The 13,285-nt window shown below is 35.5% G+C and overlaps 1 protein-coding gene across 2 annotated transcripts in view; it reads right to left on the reverse strand.

Annotated features, from left to right (window-relative positions):
- Nucleotides 1–13,285, reverse strand: part of ZnT63C (zinc transporter 63C) — a 239,585-nt gene that overhangs the window by 15,551 nt on the left and 210,749 nt on the right. For both annotated transcript variants that reach the window (XM_069824501.1, XM_069824502.1), the window contains exon 9: nucleotides 10,656–10,799. In XM_069824501.1, the coding sequence (XP_069680602.1) occupies nucleotides 10,656–10,799 (144 nt within the window). The remainder of the gene's footprint in view (nucleotides 1–10,655; nucleotides 10,800–13,285) is intronic.

Here is a 13,285-nt window from a genome sequence, read left to right on the forward strand (position 1 = left end):
TTGAAGTTGGTCTCCAAGGTCGGAGGCTATTGTTTACGGGCTGTGAAATTTTACAGTAGGCTATACACTACCTGACCTGAGAATAGTATCCTCATTCCTTGTTACCAAGCAGCCACCCCTGCAGTGGTAAATTAGCTGGCTTTATGTTATTTTATCAAGAATACACCCCAAATACATTCGCAAAGTTTAAAAGTTGTTTTACGCGGCATGTATTATTTCTTCTCATGAGCTCATGATCTTACCAGTTTTGTTCCAACTCTTGTATTTGAAAGTTTAACGCACGCGTAAATGTACACATGTAGTTTAATAGTGTGTACTTATATATTAACTTATTATTTAATGTATTTAGAGTATATTAGTGATAAGTGTATATAGTGTATTAATCCTACATCATAGTGTATATTATAAGTTTGATCACTATAATGCTATTATACAAATACTTAGGTACCAGTACATAGAAAATGTTGATAAATGAGTGTGAATAGTAGGCCTACTCATATATTGGTAAAACTGTTCAAGCATTTGTGTATGTGAACAGCACTTAACCTATTTTTTTACGGCAAGCCGCTACTGGCACATGCACATAAGCTCACCAATGTCTCCAGGATACTGAAGAAAGACATGATCGACTGTTCACATCAATGAGGTTAAGATGAAAAGTGACAGTACAGACGAATAATAAAACTAGAGATTTAATTTAAGTTTTCGCCAAAAAGAAAGGAAATGGAAATTATTTGGGTATTGAAATAGTTAATTACAATTTCAACATGCAGATTTGATTAAAAGTATAATAAATAACGTACATACATTAATAATTAAAAAAAAAAACTATTTTTAGATGAGAGTCCCTCAGTACAAGACATTGAATTAGCGGAATTCTTGCCTTCCATATTTATTGTCATCTTTTTATAGAAAATGATCGAAATTCTATTTTCTGCAATTAGAATTAGCTGCGAAACGATAATAATAAGCATCCCGTTCTTAGCAAAGATGATCACAGTTATAGCATCTCTGGATTTAGTACACAAAGATTCGCGAAAGCGTTCCAACAGCGCCCAGTCCAGTTTCAATCCCATAGCAGATGCTCAACTAGCGCATGCGCATAAGATGGTACAGGAACCGTACATGAACTGATCCATGAACCGCTTGTTGGAACGAACTTATTGATAGTTGCTAGAGTGTTAACGATGAATTAAAGAAACTTAGGTGTCATAATCATCATCACAATTAACATCATAAAGCAGTCAGGTCTCATGGCCTGTTCCAATCTGTGGCGTCTCTTACGTCACTAGGTTTTTATTATTTTTATTTTCTTCGCTTTCTTCTCCTTTTCTCTCCTTTATTTTTTTAGGTCTTTATCTTTTATAGGTTTGCTATCTTCATCTTTCATCTTTCCACCGTCAGACTTCAACATCCTCTCTAACAAGTTTAGTACTCTTCTGCTAGTGAAAATTCTTGTGAAGTTAGGGTGACCAGACATCCTATTTTTAACAGAATTGTCCCTTTTTTCAGCCTCTCTGTCCCCTGTCCCGAGAAAAGTATGCTAGGGACGCCAACTGTCCCATTTTTTAAAAATGGTGTCCCTCATTTCCCTAAATTATTGTTGAAATATTTCTTTTTCTTTTATTTTATTTAATGATCACATAAAACATCGATTAATTCTATATTGTTTCCATTAGATGTCACCGTAATGAATTCAACAAAGAACATGTTAATCACAAAATGTAATTTAAAAAATGTATTTTGAATGGACTTCTATAGTTTCCTGAAAGAACGACCAACACTTCTAAGCAAATTTACTCATCAAAGAAATATGATGCTGATTGTACAGTTCACCTTCACGGAGAATGTTAAAATAGTTAAAAGGTAATACAAGCAAAATAACAAGTTCAGAATACAGTAACATGGATATAATGTAAGGTCCAATTAACCTTATTTTCATTATGTATTTGTTTCCTGGATCCTTGTGGTCACCCTTATTGAAGGGTAGATGGTTTTATTTCATAAGAAATTGTATTAAACATATAAGTTAACCTAATTAATCCAGACTAGTTGCAATATAAAAAAAATGGTTAACAATGACTTAAGCCAAGTATCCATGCTACTCTATTAAGTATAATTATTAGGCCTATAGCCTAGTTATTGTTAACAGTGTAGTATTTATTACTTTAAAATAAATAAAACTGGACCTTATTGCTCACTGACATTATATAAACACAAGTAATAATGTTTAGATAACATGTTGATTCATCTCAACTTTAATAAGTGTTCCGTTTTTTTTTTTATTTTGGCAATCTAGTCACCCTATGTTAAGTTGGTTCAGTAGATTTTAGCCTAGAGAGCATTATTGTTAAGATGGTTCAATAGCTTTTAGCCTAGAGAGCATTATTGTTAAGTTGGTTCAGTACTTTTTAGCCTAGAGAGCATTATTGTTAAGTTGGTTCAATAGCTTTTAGCCTAGAGAGCATTATTGTTAAGTTGGTTCAATAGCTTTCAGTCTAGAGAGCATTATTGTTAAGTTGGTTCAGTAGCTTTTAGCCTAGAGAGCATTATTGTTAAGTTGGTTCAGTAGCTTTTTCCCTAGAGAGCATTATTTCAGTCTAGAGAGCATTAATGTTAAGTTGGTTCAGTAGATTTTAGCCTAGAGAGCAATATTGTTAAGTTGGTTCAATAGCTTTTAGCCTAGTGAGGATTAATGTTAAGTTGGTTCAGTAGCTTTTAGCCTAGAGAGCGTTATTGTTAAGTTGGTTCAATAGCTTTTAGCCTAGTGAGGATTAATGTTAAGTTGGTTCAGTAGCTTTTAGCCTAGAGAGCGTTATTGTTAAGTTGGTTCAATAGCTTTTAGCCTAGAGAGCGTTATTGTTAAGTTGGTTCAGTAGCTTTTAGCCTAGAGAGCGTTATTGTTAAGTTGGTTCATTAGCTTTTAGCCTAGAGAGCGTTATTGTGAAGTTGGTTCAGTAGCTTTTAGCCTAGATTGCGTTATTGTTAAGTTGGTGCAATAGCTTTTAGCCTAGAGAGCGTTATTGTTAAGTTGGTTCAATAGCTTTTAGCCTAGAGAGCGTTACTGTTAAGTTGGTTCAATAGCTTTTAGCCTAGAGAGCGTTATTGTTAAGTTGGTTCAGTAGCTTTTAGCCTAGATTGCGTTATTGTTAAGTTGGTTCAATAGCTTTTAGCCTAGAGAGCATTATTGTTAAGTTGGTTCAGTAGCTTTTTCCCTAGAGAGCATTATTTCAGTCTAGAGAGCATTAATGTTAAGTTGGTTCAGTAGATTTTAGCCTAGAGAGCAATATTGTTAAGTTGGTTCAATAGCTTTTAGCCTAGTGAGGATTAATGTTAAGTTGGTTCAGTAGCTTTTAGCCTAGAGAGCGTTATTGTTAAGTTGGTTCAATAGCTTTTAGCCTAGTGAGGATTAATGTTAAGTTGGTTCAGTAGCTTTTAGCCTAGAGAGCGTTATTGTTAAGTTGGTTCAATAGCTTTTAGCCTAGAGAGCGTTATTGTTAAGTTGGTTCAGTAGCTTTTAGCCTAGAGAGCGTTATTGTTAAGTTGGTTCATTAGCTTTTAGCCTAGAGAGCGTTATTGTGAAGTTGGTTCAGTAGCTTTTAGCCTAGATTGCGTTATTGTTAAGTTGGTGCAATAGCTTTTAGCCTAGAGAGCGTTATTGTTAAGTTGGTTCAATAGCTTTTAGCCTAGAGAGCGTTACTGTTAAGTTGGTTCAATAGCTTTTAGCCTAGAGAGCGTTATTGTTAAGTTGGTTCAGTAGCTTTTAGCCTAGATTGCGTTATTGTTAAGTTGGTTCAATAGCTTTTAGCCTAGAGAGCGTTATTGTTAAGTTGGTTCAGTAGCTTTTAGCCTAGATTGCGTTATTGTTAAGTTGGTTCAATAGCTTTTAGCCTAGAGAGCGTTATTGTTAAGTTGGTTCAGTAGCTTTTAGCCTAGATTGCGTTATTGTTAAGTTGGTTCAATAGTTTTTAGCCTAGAGAGCATTACTGTTAAGTTGGTTCAATAGCATTTAGCCTAGAGAGCGTTATTGTTAAGTTGGTCCAGTAACTTTTAACCTAGAGAGCATTATTGTAAGTTGGTTCACTAGCTTTTAACCTAGAGAGCATTATTGTCAAGTTGGTTCAGTAGCTTTTAACCTAGAGAGCATTATTGTTAAGTTGGTTCAATAGCTTTTAGCCTAGAGAGCGTTACTGTTAAGTTGGTTCAATAGCTTTCAGTCTAGAGAGCATTATTGTTAAGTTGGTTCAGTAGCTTTTTCCCTAGAGAGCATTATTTCAGTCTAGAGAGCATTAATGTTAAGTTGGTTCAGTAGATTTTAGCCTAGAGAGCATTATTGTTAAGTTGGTTCAATAGCTTTTAGCCTAGTGAGGATTAATGTTAAGTTGGTTCAGTAGCTTTTAGCCTAGAGAGCGTTATTGTTAAGTTGGTTCAGTAGCTTTTAACCTAGAGAGCATTATTGTCAAGTTGGTTCAGTAGCTTTTAGCCTAGAGAGCGTTACTGTTAAGTTGGTTCAATAGCTTTTAGCCTAGAGAGCGTTACTGTTAAGTTGGTTCAATAGCTTTTAGCCTAGAGAGCGTTATTGTTAAGTTGGTTCAGTAGCTTTTAGCCTAGATTGCGTTATTGTTAAGTTGGTTCAATAGCTTTTAGCCTAGAGAGCGTTATTGTTAAGTTGGTTCAGTAGCTTTTAGCCTAGATTGCGTTATTGTTAAGTTGGTTCAATAGCTTTTAGCCTAGAGAGCGTTATTGTTAAGTTGGTTCAGTAGCTTTTAGCCTAGATTGCGTTATTGTTAAGTTGGTTCAATAGTTTTTAGCCTAGAGAGCATTACTGTTAAGTTGGTTCAATAGCATTTAGCCTAGAGAGCGTTATTGTTAAGTTGGTCCAGTAACTTTTAACCTAGAGAGCATTATTGTAAGTTGGTTCACTAGCTTTTAACCTAGAGAGCATTATTGTCAAGTTGGTTCAGTAGCTTTTAACCTAGAGAGCATTATTGTTAAGTTGGTTCAATAGCTTTTAGCCTAGAGAGCGTTACTGTTAAGTTGGTTCAATAGCTTTCAGTCTAGAGAGCATTATTGTTAAGTTGGTTCAGTAGCTTTTTCCCTAGAGAGCATTATTTCAGTCTAGAGAGCATTAATGTTAAGTTGGTTCAGTAGATTTTAGCCTAGAGAGCATTATTGTTAAGTTGGTTCAATAGCTTTTAGCCTAGTGAGGATTAATGTTAAGTTGGTTCAGTAGCTTTTAGCCTAGAGAGCGTTATTGTTAAGTTGGTTCAGTAGCTTTTAACCTAGAGAGCATTATTGTCAAGTTGGTTCAGTAGCTTTTAACCTAGAGAGCATTATTGTTAAGTTGGTTCAATAGCTTTTAGCCTAGAGAGCGTTACTGTTAAGTTGGTTCACTAGCTTTTAACCTAGAGAGCATTATTGTCAAGTTGGTTCAGTAGCTTTTAACCTAGAGAGCATTATTGTTAAGTTGGTTCAATAGCTTTTAGCCTAGAGAGCGTTATTGTTAAGTTGGTTCAATAGCTTTTAGCCTAGACAGCATTATTGTTAAGTTGGTTCAGTAGCTTTCAGCTTAGAGAGTATTATTGTTAAGTTGGTTCAATAGCTTTTAGCCTAGAGAGTGTTACTGTTAAGTTGGTTCAATAGCTTTTAGCCTAGATTGCGTTATTGTTAACTTGGTTCAATAGCTTTTAGCCTAGAGAGCGTTATTGTTAAGTTGGTTCAATAGCTTTTAGCCTAGAGAGTGTTACTGTTAAGTTGGTTCAATAGCTTTTAGCCTAGAGAGCGTTATTGTTAAGTTGGTTCAATAGCTTTTAGCCTAGACAGCATTATTGTTAAGTTGGTTCAGTAGCTTTCAGCTTAGAGAGTATTATTGTTAAGTTGGTTCAATAGCTTTTAGCCTAGAGAGTGTTACTGTTAAGTTGGTTCAATAGCTTTTAGCCTAGATTGCGTTATTGTTAACTTGGTTCAATAGCTTTTAGCCTAGAGAGCGTTATTGTTAAGTTGGTTCAATAGCTTTTAGCCTAGAGAGTGTTATTGTTAAGTTGGTTCAATAGCTTTTAACCTAGAGAGCATTATTGTTAAGTTGGTTCAATAGCTTTTAGCCTAGAGAGCGTTACTGTTAAGTTGGTTCACTAGCTTTTAACCTAGAGAGCATTATTGTCAAGTTGGTTCAGTAGCTTTTAACCTAGAGAGCATTATTGTTAAGTTGGTTCAATAGCTTTTAGCCTAGAGAGCGTTATTGTTAAGTTGGTTCAATAGCTTTTAGCCTAGACAGCATTATTGTTAAGTTGGTTCAGTAGCTTTCAGCTTAGAGAGTATTATTGTTAAGTTGGTTCAATAGCTTTTAGCCTAGAGAGTGTTACTGTTAAGTTGGTTCAATAGCTTTTAGCCTAGATTGCGTTATTGTTAACTTGGTTCAATAGCTTTTAGCCTAGAGAGCGTTATTGTTAAGTTGGTTCAATAGCTTTTAGCCTAGAGAGTGTTACTGTTAAGTTGGTTCAATAGCTTTTAGCCTAGAGAGCGTTATTGTTAAGTTGGTTCAATAGCTTTTAGCCTAGACAGCATTATTGTTAAGTTGGTTCAGTAGCTTTCAGCTTAGAGAGTATTATTGTTAAGTTGGTTCAATAGCTTTTAGCCTAGAGAGTGTTACTGTTAAGTTGGTTCAATAGCTTTTAGCCTAGATTGCGTTATTGTTAACTTGGTTCAATAGCTTTTAGCCTAGAGAGCGTTATTGTTAAGTTGGTTCAATAGCTTTTAGCCTAGAGAGTGTTACTGTTAAGTTGGTTCAATAGCTTTTAGCCTAGAGAGCGTTATTGTTAAGTTGGTTCAATAGCTTTTAGCCTAGACAGCATTATTGTTAAGTTGGTTCAGTAGCTTTCAGCTTAGAGAGTATTATTGTTAAGTTGGTTCAATAGCTTTTAGCCTAGAGAGTGTTACTGTTAAGTTGGTTCAATAGCTTTTAGCCTAGAGAGCGTTATTGTTAAGTTGGTTCAATAGCTTTTAGCCTAGAGAGTGTTACTGTTAAGTTGGTTCAATAGCTTTTAGCCTAGAGAGTGTTACTGTTAAGTTGGTTCAATAGCTTTTAGCCTAGAGAGCGTTATTGTTAAGTTGGTTCAATAGCTTTTAGCCTAGACAGCATTATTGTTAAGTTGGTTCAGTAGCTTTCAGCTTAGAGAGTATTATTGTTAAGTTGGTTCAATAGCTTTTAGCCTAGAGAGTGTTACTGTTAAGTTGGTTCAATAGCTTTTAGCCTAGAGAGCGTTATTGTTAAGTTGGTTCAATAGCTTTTAGCCTAGAGAGTGTTACTGTTAAGTTGGTTCAATAGCTTTTAGCCTAGATTGCGTTATTGTTAACTTGGTTCAATAGCTTTTAGCCTAGAGAGCGTTATTGTTAAGTTGGTTCAATAGCTTTTAGCCTAGAGAGTGTTACTGTTAAGTTGGTTCAATAGCTTTTAGCCTAGACAGCATTATTGTTAAGTTGGTTCAGTAGCTTTCAGCTTAGAGAGTATTATTGTTAAGTTGGTTCAATAGCTTTTAGCCTAGAGAGCGTTATTGTTAAGTTGGTTCAATAGCTTTTAGCCTAGAGAGTGTTACTGTTAAGTTGGTTCAATAGCTTTTAGCCTAGAGAGCGTTATTGTTAACTTGGTTCAATAGCTTTTAGCCTAGAGAGCGTTATTGTTAAGTTGGTTCAATAGCTTTTAGTCTAGAGAGCATTATTATTAAGTTGGATCAGTAGCTTTTAGCCTAGAGGGCATTACTGTACTATATTGGTTCTACGAGATTTATTTCTTTTCTTTATTAGGATGAAGGCTTACATTCTAATTGGCTTGTTTGAATATTAACAGCCATAACCCCTTCCATGCATCATGATGGCACTTAGGGGACAATGCACCAAGGAGTTGAGCACCTACCACTAAAGAGGATGGACGTGTGATTGGGGCAGCTGAGCAGCCCGGCAGAATATTCTACAAACATTCGACAATAGCAAAACAACGCCGCACTATCTCATCCAATCAAGGATACTGGTTTATTATCTGGAATTTCTGGTTGATACCTGGGAGCCAGCATATGACAAGTTTACGAGTTATGATATTGGGTTGTGAGTTCAAGTGTTTGGTTTTCCATGAAAGATGCATTACATGGGATTTTGTCTGGCTCTGTGTATCTGTGGGACCCAGTGGCGGTGCGTCAATAAGAGCACAAGAGCACGTGAACACTTTGTTTCCATTAATGCACGACTAGTTATTATTTAATACCGTATTGACGTAGTGGGAATGTATAATATCAGAATCGAGTATTTTAGACTTCCCGCATCTTGCATAAACTCTTATGTAAACTTGGCAACATCCGTTCACGTACAAGCCGTGCTCTTTGCAAGGTGGTTACAGGAATTTCACGCATGCGCTGGACAAAATTGTCTTTAGCTGACCGCTTATGACTCGTCAAGAGCACAAAGCGTTAAGTGAACAGTGAATCTATCCTACAGATGTCAGGTGCATCGATGCTATCGTTCACGTGGTATATCTCGAGGATGAAATTTAATAGTCTGTATTCTAGCCTGTAGGTGTCAGCATCTCACTGTCAGAACGTTTACTTAATGTGAATGTGTACAGTGCTGCTACGAGAGTAGTTTGTGAATTACTATACTTCAGTGTCAGCATAATAGCACAGTTTGGCTTTTAAACACATGCTGGCTGAATGTGGTGGTGGTATGAATTTAAGTATCTGTATATTATTGTATAATATTTAAGAATAATATTTAGTGGCATGTATTTATAGTAATCAATCTTTGTGAATGGGATTACAGTATTGGTATAGGCTATAATGTATCAGTGTGTTGTGAATGAAAATATATTACTAAATACACGCTTTTGTAAATAATGACACTGTGGTATGTATTCATTTTTAACAAACGTAAACAATGAACTCTGTTCAAGTAATTTGGAACAGTAAAGAACTGGGTAATCTGGCTTACCAGGAAAAATTGGAAATAAAAAGACTAGGTTTCATTATTATTATTATTATTATTATTATTATTATTATTATTATTATTATTATTATACGTTCTTTTGAATTTATATACGGTTTTTTTATTGTGAAACAATGGAATCATGACATTTTATATTAGGCTAAACATACGATTTCAAATTCTCTTCGATTTTGGAACACAAAATTGTGAACACATATAATATTTTATCACGAGTCACCACTGGTGGGGCCCATCAGCATTGCAAAGGGGCATTAACGATGATATATTTTGGTCTCAGTGTTGCGTGTTTACAAAACCGGGACTTGTACTCTATTATCGTTTGGTTTAGATGGTAACTCTCTACTGTGGGGTTTTCTAGAACTGTTCTGGTGAAAGACTGTAATTTCCTACAGTGTCTACATCTGTGCCCATTGTGCACGCTCCACAACGTTTTAAGCTTTTGATTTCCTCTTTACATATTACAGGCTCTCAGTTATTACCCATGAGGTTATTCTAGTCTTGTCCAGGCGCATTTTGACTCCTTGGACTATTATGAGTGATATTAGTGTTCTACATCTGACCTTGGAGACTGTATATTTGAAGAATTATTTTAAGAGTCTTGCAAGTTAGCTACACGAGTACATTTTATGTCTCTAGCTGAATTTTTATCTTTTATATGGTATAATTTATTGTTAACCTTTTTTATCCTTCCTCCTTTGTTATTATATTTACATATTGAATGTTATTAAATTATTTAGTCAATAGTAATTTGTTTGCTCTGATCTTGTTATAACACAACAATAACCTTACTGCTTTCAGATCCTACTGTCCTCTTTAATATTGGAAGTTTTCCCAGTTTATGGTTCCAACAAATCTTACACTGCAGCAATCAACATTTATTGTTAGCAGAGTGCTAAACTCTTTTTACTAAAAGGCGGTTTGTAATTTCAGTTTTTACAAGATTCATGCAACTAAATCCTCGATCACAATTTACAGTATGCGATGGAATTATATAAATCAATTAGAAGAAACTGTTCACTTAACTTACATGAATTGCACCAACTCTTTGAAATCAATTCCTGAACATCTGTTGCTCAATACCTTTTCGAACATTGCCCATGCCATTAGTATTTCATTTAAATTCAGATTAGTTCAAACACATCTCTGATTTCATTTTCTCCATTACCATCTTCGTTTCTGAAGTCCAATGTGGTTGCCGCATTTTTGCACATTTACATTGAAAGTTTGTTGCATTTTTAGAAGTCAAGTAGCAAAATGCGACAAATGCGACTGTGGCTTAAACCCTGGTCTTAAGTGCGACGCAATAAATATATAAATTAGTCGCAGCTCATACATCGTTACATATTCTATTGATTATTTCAGCATTCGAGCTGACGCACCTTTAACACGTGTTTTTTTTTTTTTTTTTTTTCTTCACTAAAATGTTTTCCTCGCATAAAGGACGCACCCTAGTTTTTTGTTATAAAAATCGAAAAAAAAAAAAAGTGCGTCTATTACACGGGTAAATACGGTAATAACAATTAATATTTACACATACACTTAATCTGCAATAAAAAAGAAGAGATACAATAGCAATACATTCAATCAGAAAATAATTAAATATTAATTCCTATATAAAAAAGGCTGGAATATTAAATTGTGAAATACATGATCTGATGACCAGTTACCTGTGCTGTGCACGGTGTAGCAGAGGCAAGTAAATGCCCGCTCTCCATTTCGCTAAGTTCTTGTACTCTATTATTAAAGCTGGCTGCACTATTACGCTGCCGACATAGGTATGGAGTGTCGCCTGGAGATGGGGTATCACGGCCCTGCATTGAAAACCACGCATTTTATTATTACAATGAAACCTGCGTACAGAAATAAATTTACATTAAAAAACCACAGAAAACACATGTGAGATGTCTGCATTCAAAGGAAGGTGAACATTAACTGAATGACTAGAGGAATGCTCGTCAACATTATCTCGGCCCAAACCCTCCTTTGAATGATCAGACCAGGCGTGGTGTTAACAGGAGGACTTAACCAGTGACCACACTTCTGCTCTCTGCTCCCACAAATAGGGCAAATCGTAAAACAGTGAATGCTAAGCTCCACCCACGACCCCTTTCCAGTTTTCCTCTACAAGCTCACCACACACTCCAGTGGGAAAGAGTGGAAATAGGGGTTTAGGGTAGGGTGACATCTAGTGGAGGAAAGTGGAACAAAAAGAATGAATGCGGCATCTATGAAGCAAAAGAGGAACTTCGTCCTGTTTCCCTCTGTCTCTCCTCTCTCTCACCAGCCCCTCCTTCTCTCTTTTTTTTTTTTTTTTTTTTACTTATGACTTTGCAGAGGGTAGTATTCGATCCGTCTATCTTCCTAACGAAACGCACGCACGCTTTTTGGTCACACTTTAGACCTCTCGGCTACCGAGACGAGTTGGTGGTAGAAGGGAAAATGAATCTATTTATGTTCAAGGGAACTGAAATAACATATTGCAGAAATGCAATGTGTGTCATTGTCTAATGCACATTAATTTGGTTGTATTGTGGTGTGATGTGTTGTAAAATATGAAATACGTGCGAGGTGGTAGGCAGTGATCCACCAGTGTTGTTTTATTCAAAGTATGTGTTTGTTCGAGGAAAAAACGTAGTGTCGAATGCACATTACATGTGGTTGTTGTCTAAAGCACATTAATTTGGTTGTATTGTGTTGTAGAATATGAAATACGTGCGACGCGGTAGGCAGTGATCCACCGAAGCGGGACAGATAGTAGAGAGAGAGAGAGAGAGAGAGAGAGAGCAGGTGAGCGAGGTGCCAAGCAGTGAGAGTGGGGATAACTTCCCCTACTGGCATTCACTGTCTTACGATTTATCCCACAAATATTGAAAATGCTGCTAATATTTGTTTCAGATCTAGAGAGATGGCTACAGACTGTAACAAACCACTGACTAGCTGTAAAACACAAGAAATATATGTAGGTCACTATTTAACTGGACAAGTATCTATTACAAAATGTGTGTTAATTGATACGGGAGGACATCAGCAATGAATCCAATGTCCAACGCCGAAAGTAACCCAACAATTCTGCTTCAATTAGATGAGGAGGGAAACCTCAAAAATGACCAGGTAACTTGCCCCAACTAGTAGTGGAGTGTTATTTGAAGATGTGATTTTGTTGCTGTGATAGGTTTGTCAGGGGTTCCGACTACAAAAAAAAAAAAAAAAAAAAAAAAAAAAAAAAAAAAAAAAAAAAAAAAAAAAAAAAAAAAAAACATAACATCGACACTAAACAACATGAAAATAATACCATAATAGAAAAAAGAAAATAAAATACAGATCTTAAAGATTGGAATATAATAAAAGCAACTCAGTAGAAATAGTTAATAGGGAAAATGTAAGGAAGAATATAACAAATGGAATGTATAAAATAATAATAAAAAAGAAGACAAAAATATCTACGAAAATTAAATAAAATCCACGATAAAAAGGGTATGATGATAAATTCATCTGGTGATCAAGAGAACAAAAAAAAAAAGAGGAAAGGAAGGAAAAGAAACATATATATTTTTTACAAAACTATCGCAGAGAAAAGGCCTTATAATTGAAAGGAATCTGAATTGAATAAGTGCAATTTTAGTTTATTTTTTAAACTAGATAATGTCCGACAGTCTCTGACATGTTGTGGTAGAGAGTTCCAGAGATGAGTTGCACAGACGGTGAAAGATGAAGAGTAGGAGGATGTTCTGTGTTTAGAAATGGAGAGTGTGATATGGTGTTGTGAGCAAGTATCTATTTCGTGAAGAAATACTGAAATCAGAAGTAAACACTGAAATAATGAAACAACTGTCTTTCGAGACAATTCATATTAGGTATCCTGCACAAAACTGGCTTCATTTATACACTGATGGCTCCTTGATCTCCAGCGAATAAGGTGCAGGTGTTACGTGCTGTCTCTTCTCACTTTATAGATCTCTTGGATATCGAATGACAAGTTTTGATAGAGAAATCATTGCAATAAGTGAAAGTCTCAGGAATATTCTTTGCCATATCAATAAATTTAAGAATGCAGTTATATTGTCAGACTCCAAAGCAGCTGTTCTAGCAATAGTCTCTAAACACACACCTTCATCTCAAACAGCAGAAATAACTAAAATACTCTCTCAATTAATAACATTCAATAAAAGAATTGTATTCCAATGGATACCATCCCACTGTAGAATCCTGGGAAACGAAAATGCGGATGCTTTAGCAAAGAAGGGCAGCACTGCTATTTACAGACCTGTTACTAAATCTACATATTACTCTGTGAAAA

This window comes from Periplaneta americana, chromosome 4 (genome assembly GCF_040183065.1).
Source record: "Periplaneta americana isolate PAMFEO1 chromosome 4, P.americana_PAMFEO1_priV1, whole genome shotgun sequence".
Classification (NCBI taxonomy): Eukaryota; Metazoa; Arthropoda; class Insecta; order Blattodea; family Blattidae; genus Periplaneta; species Periplaneta americana.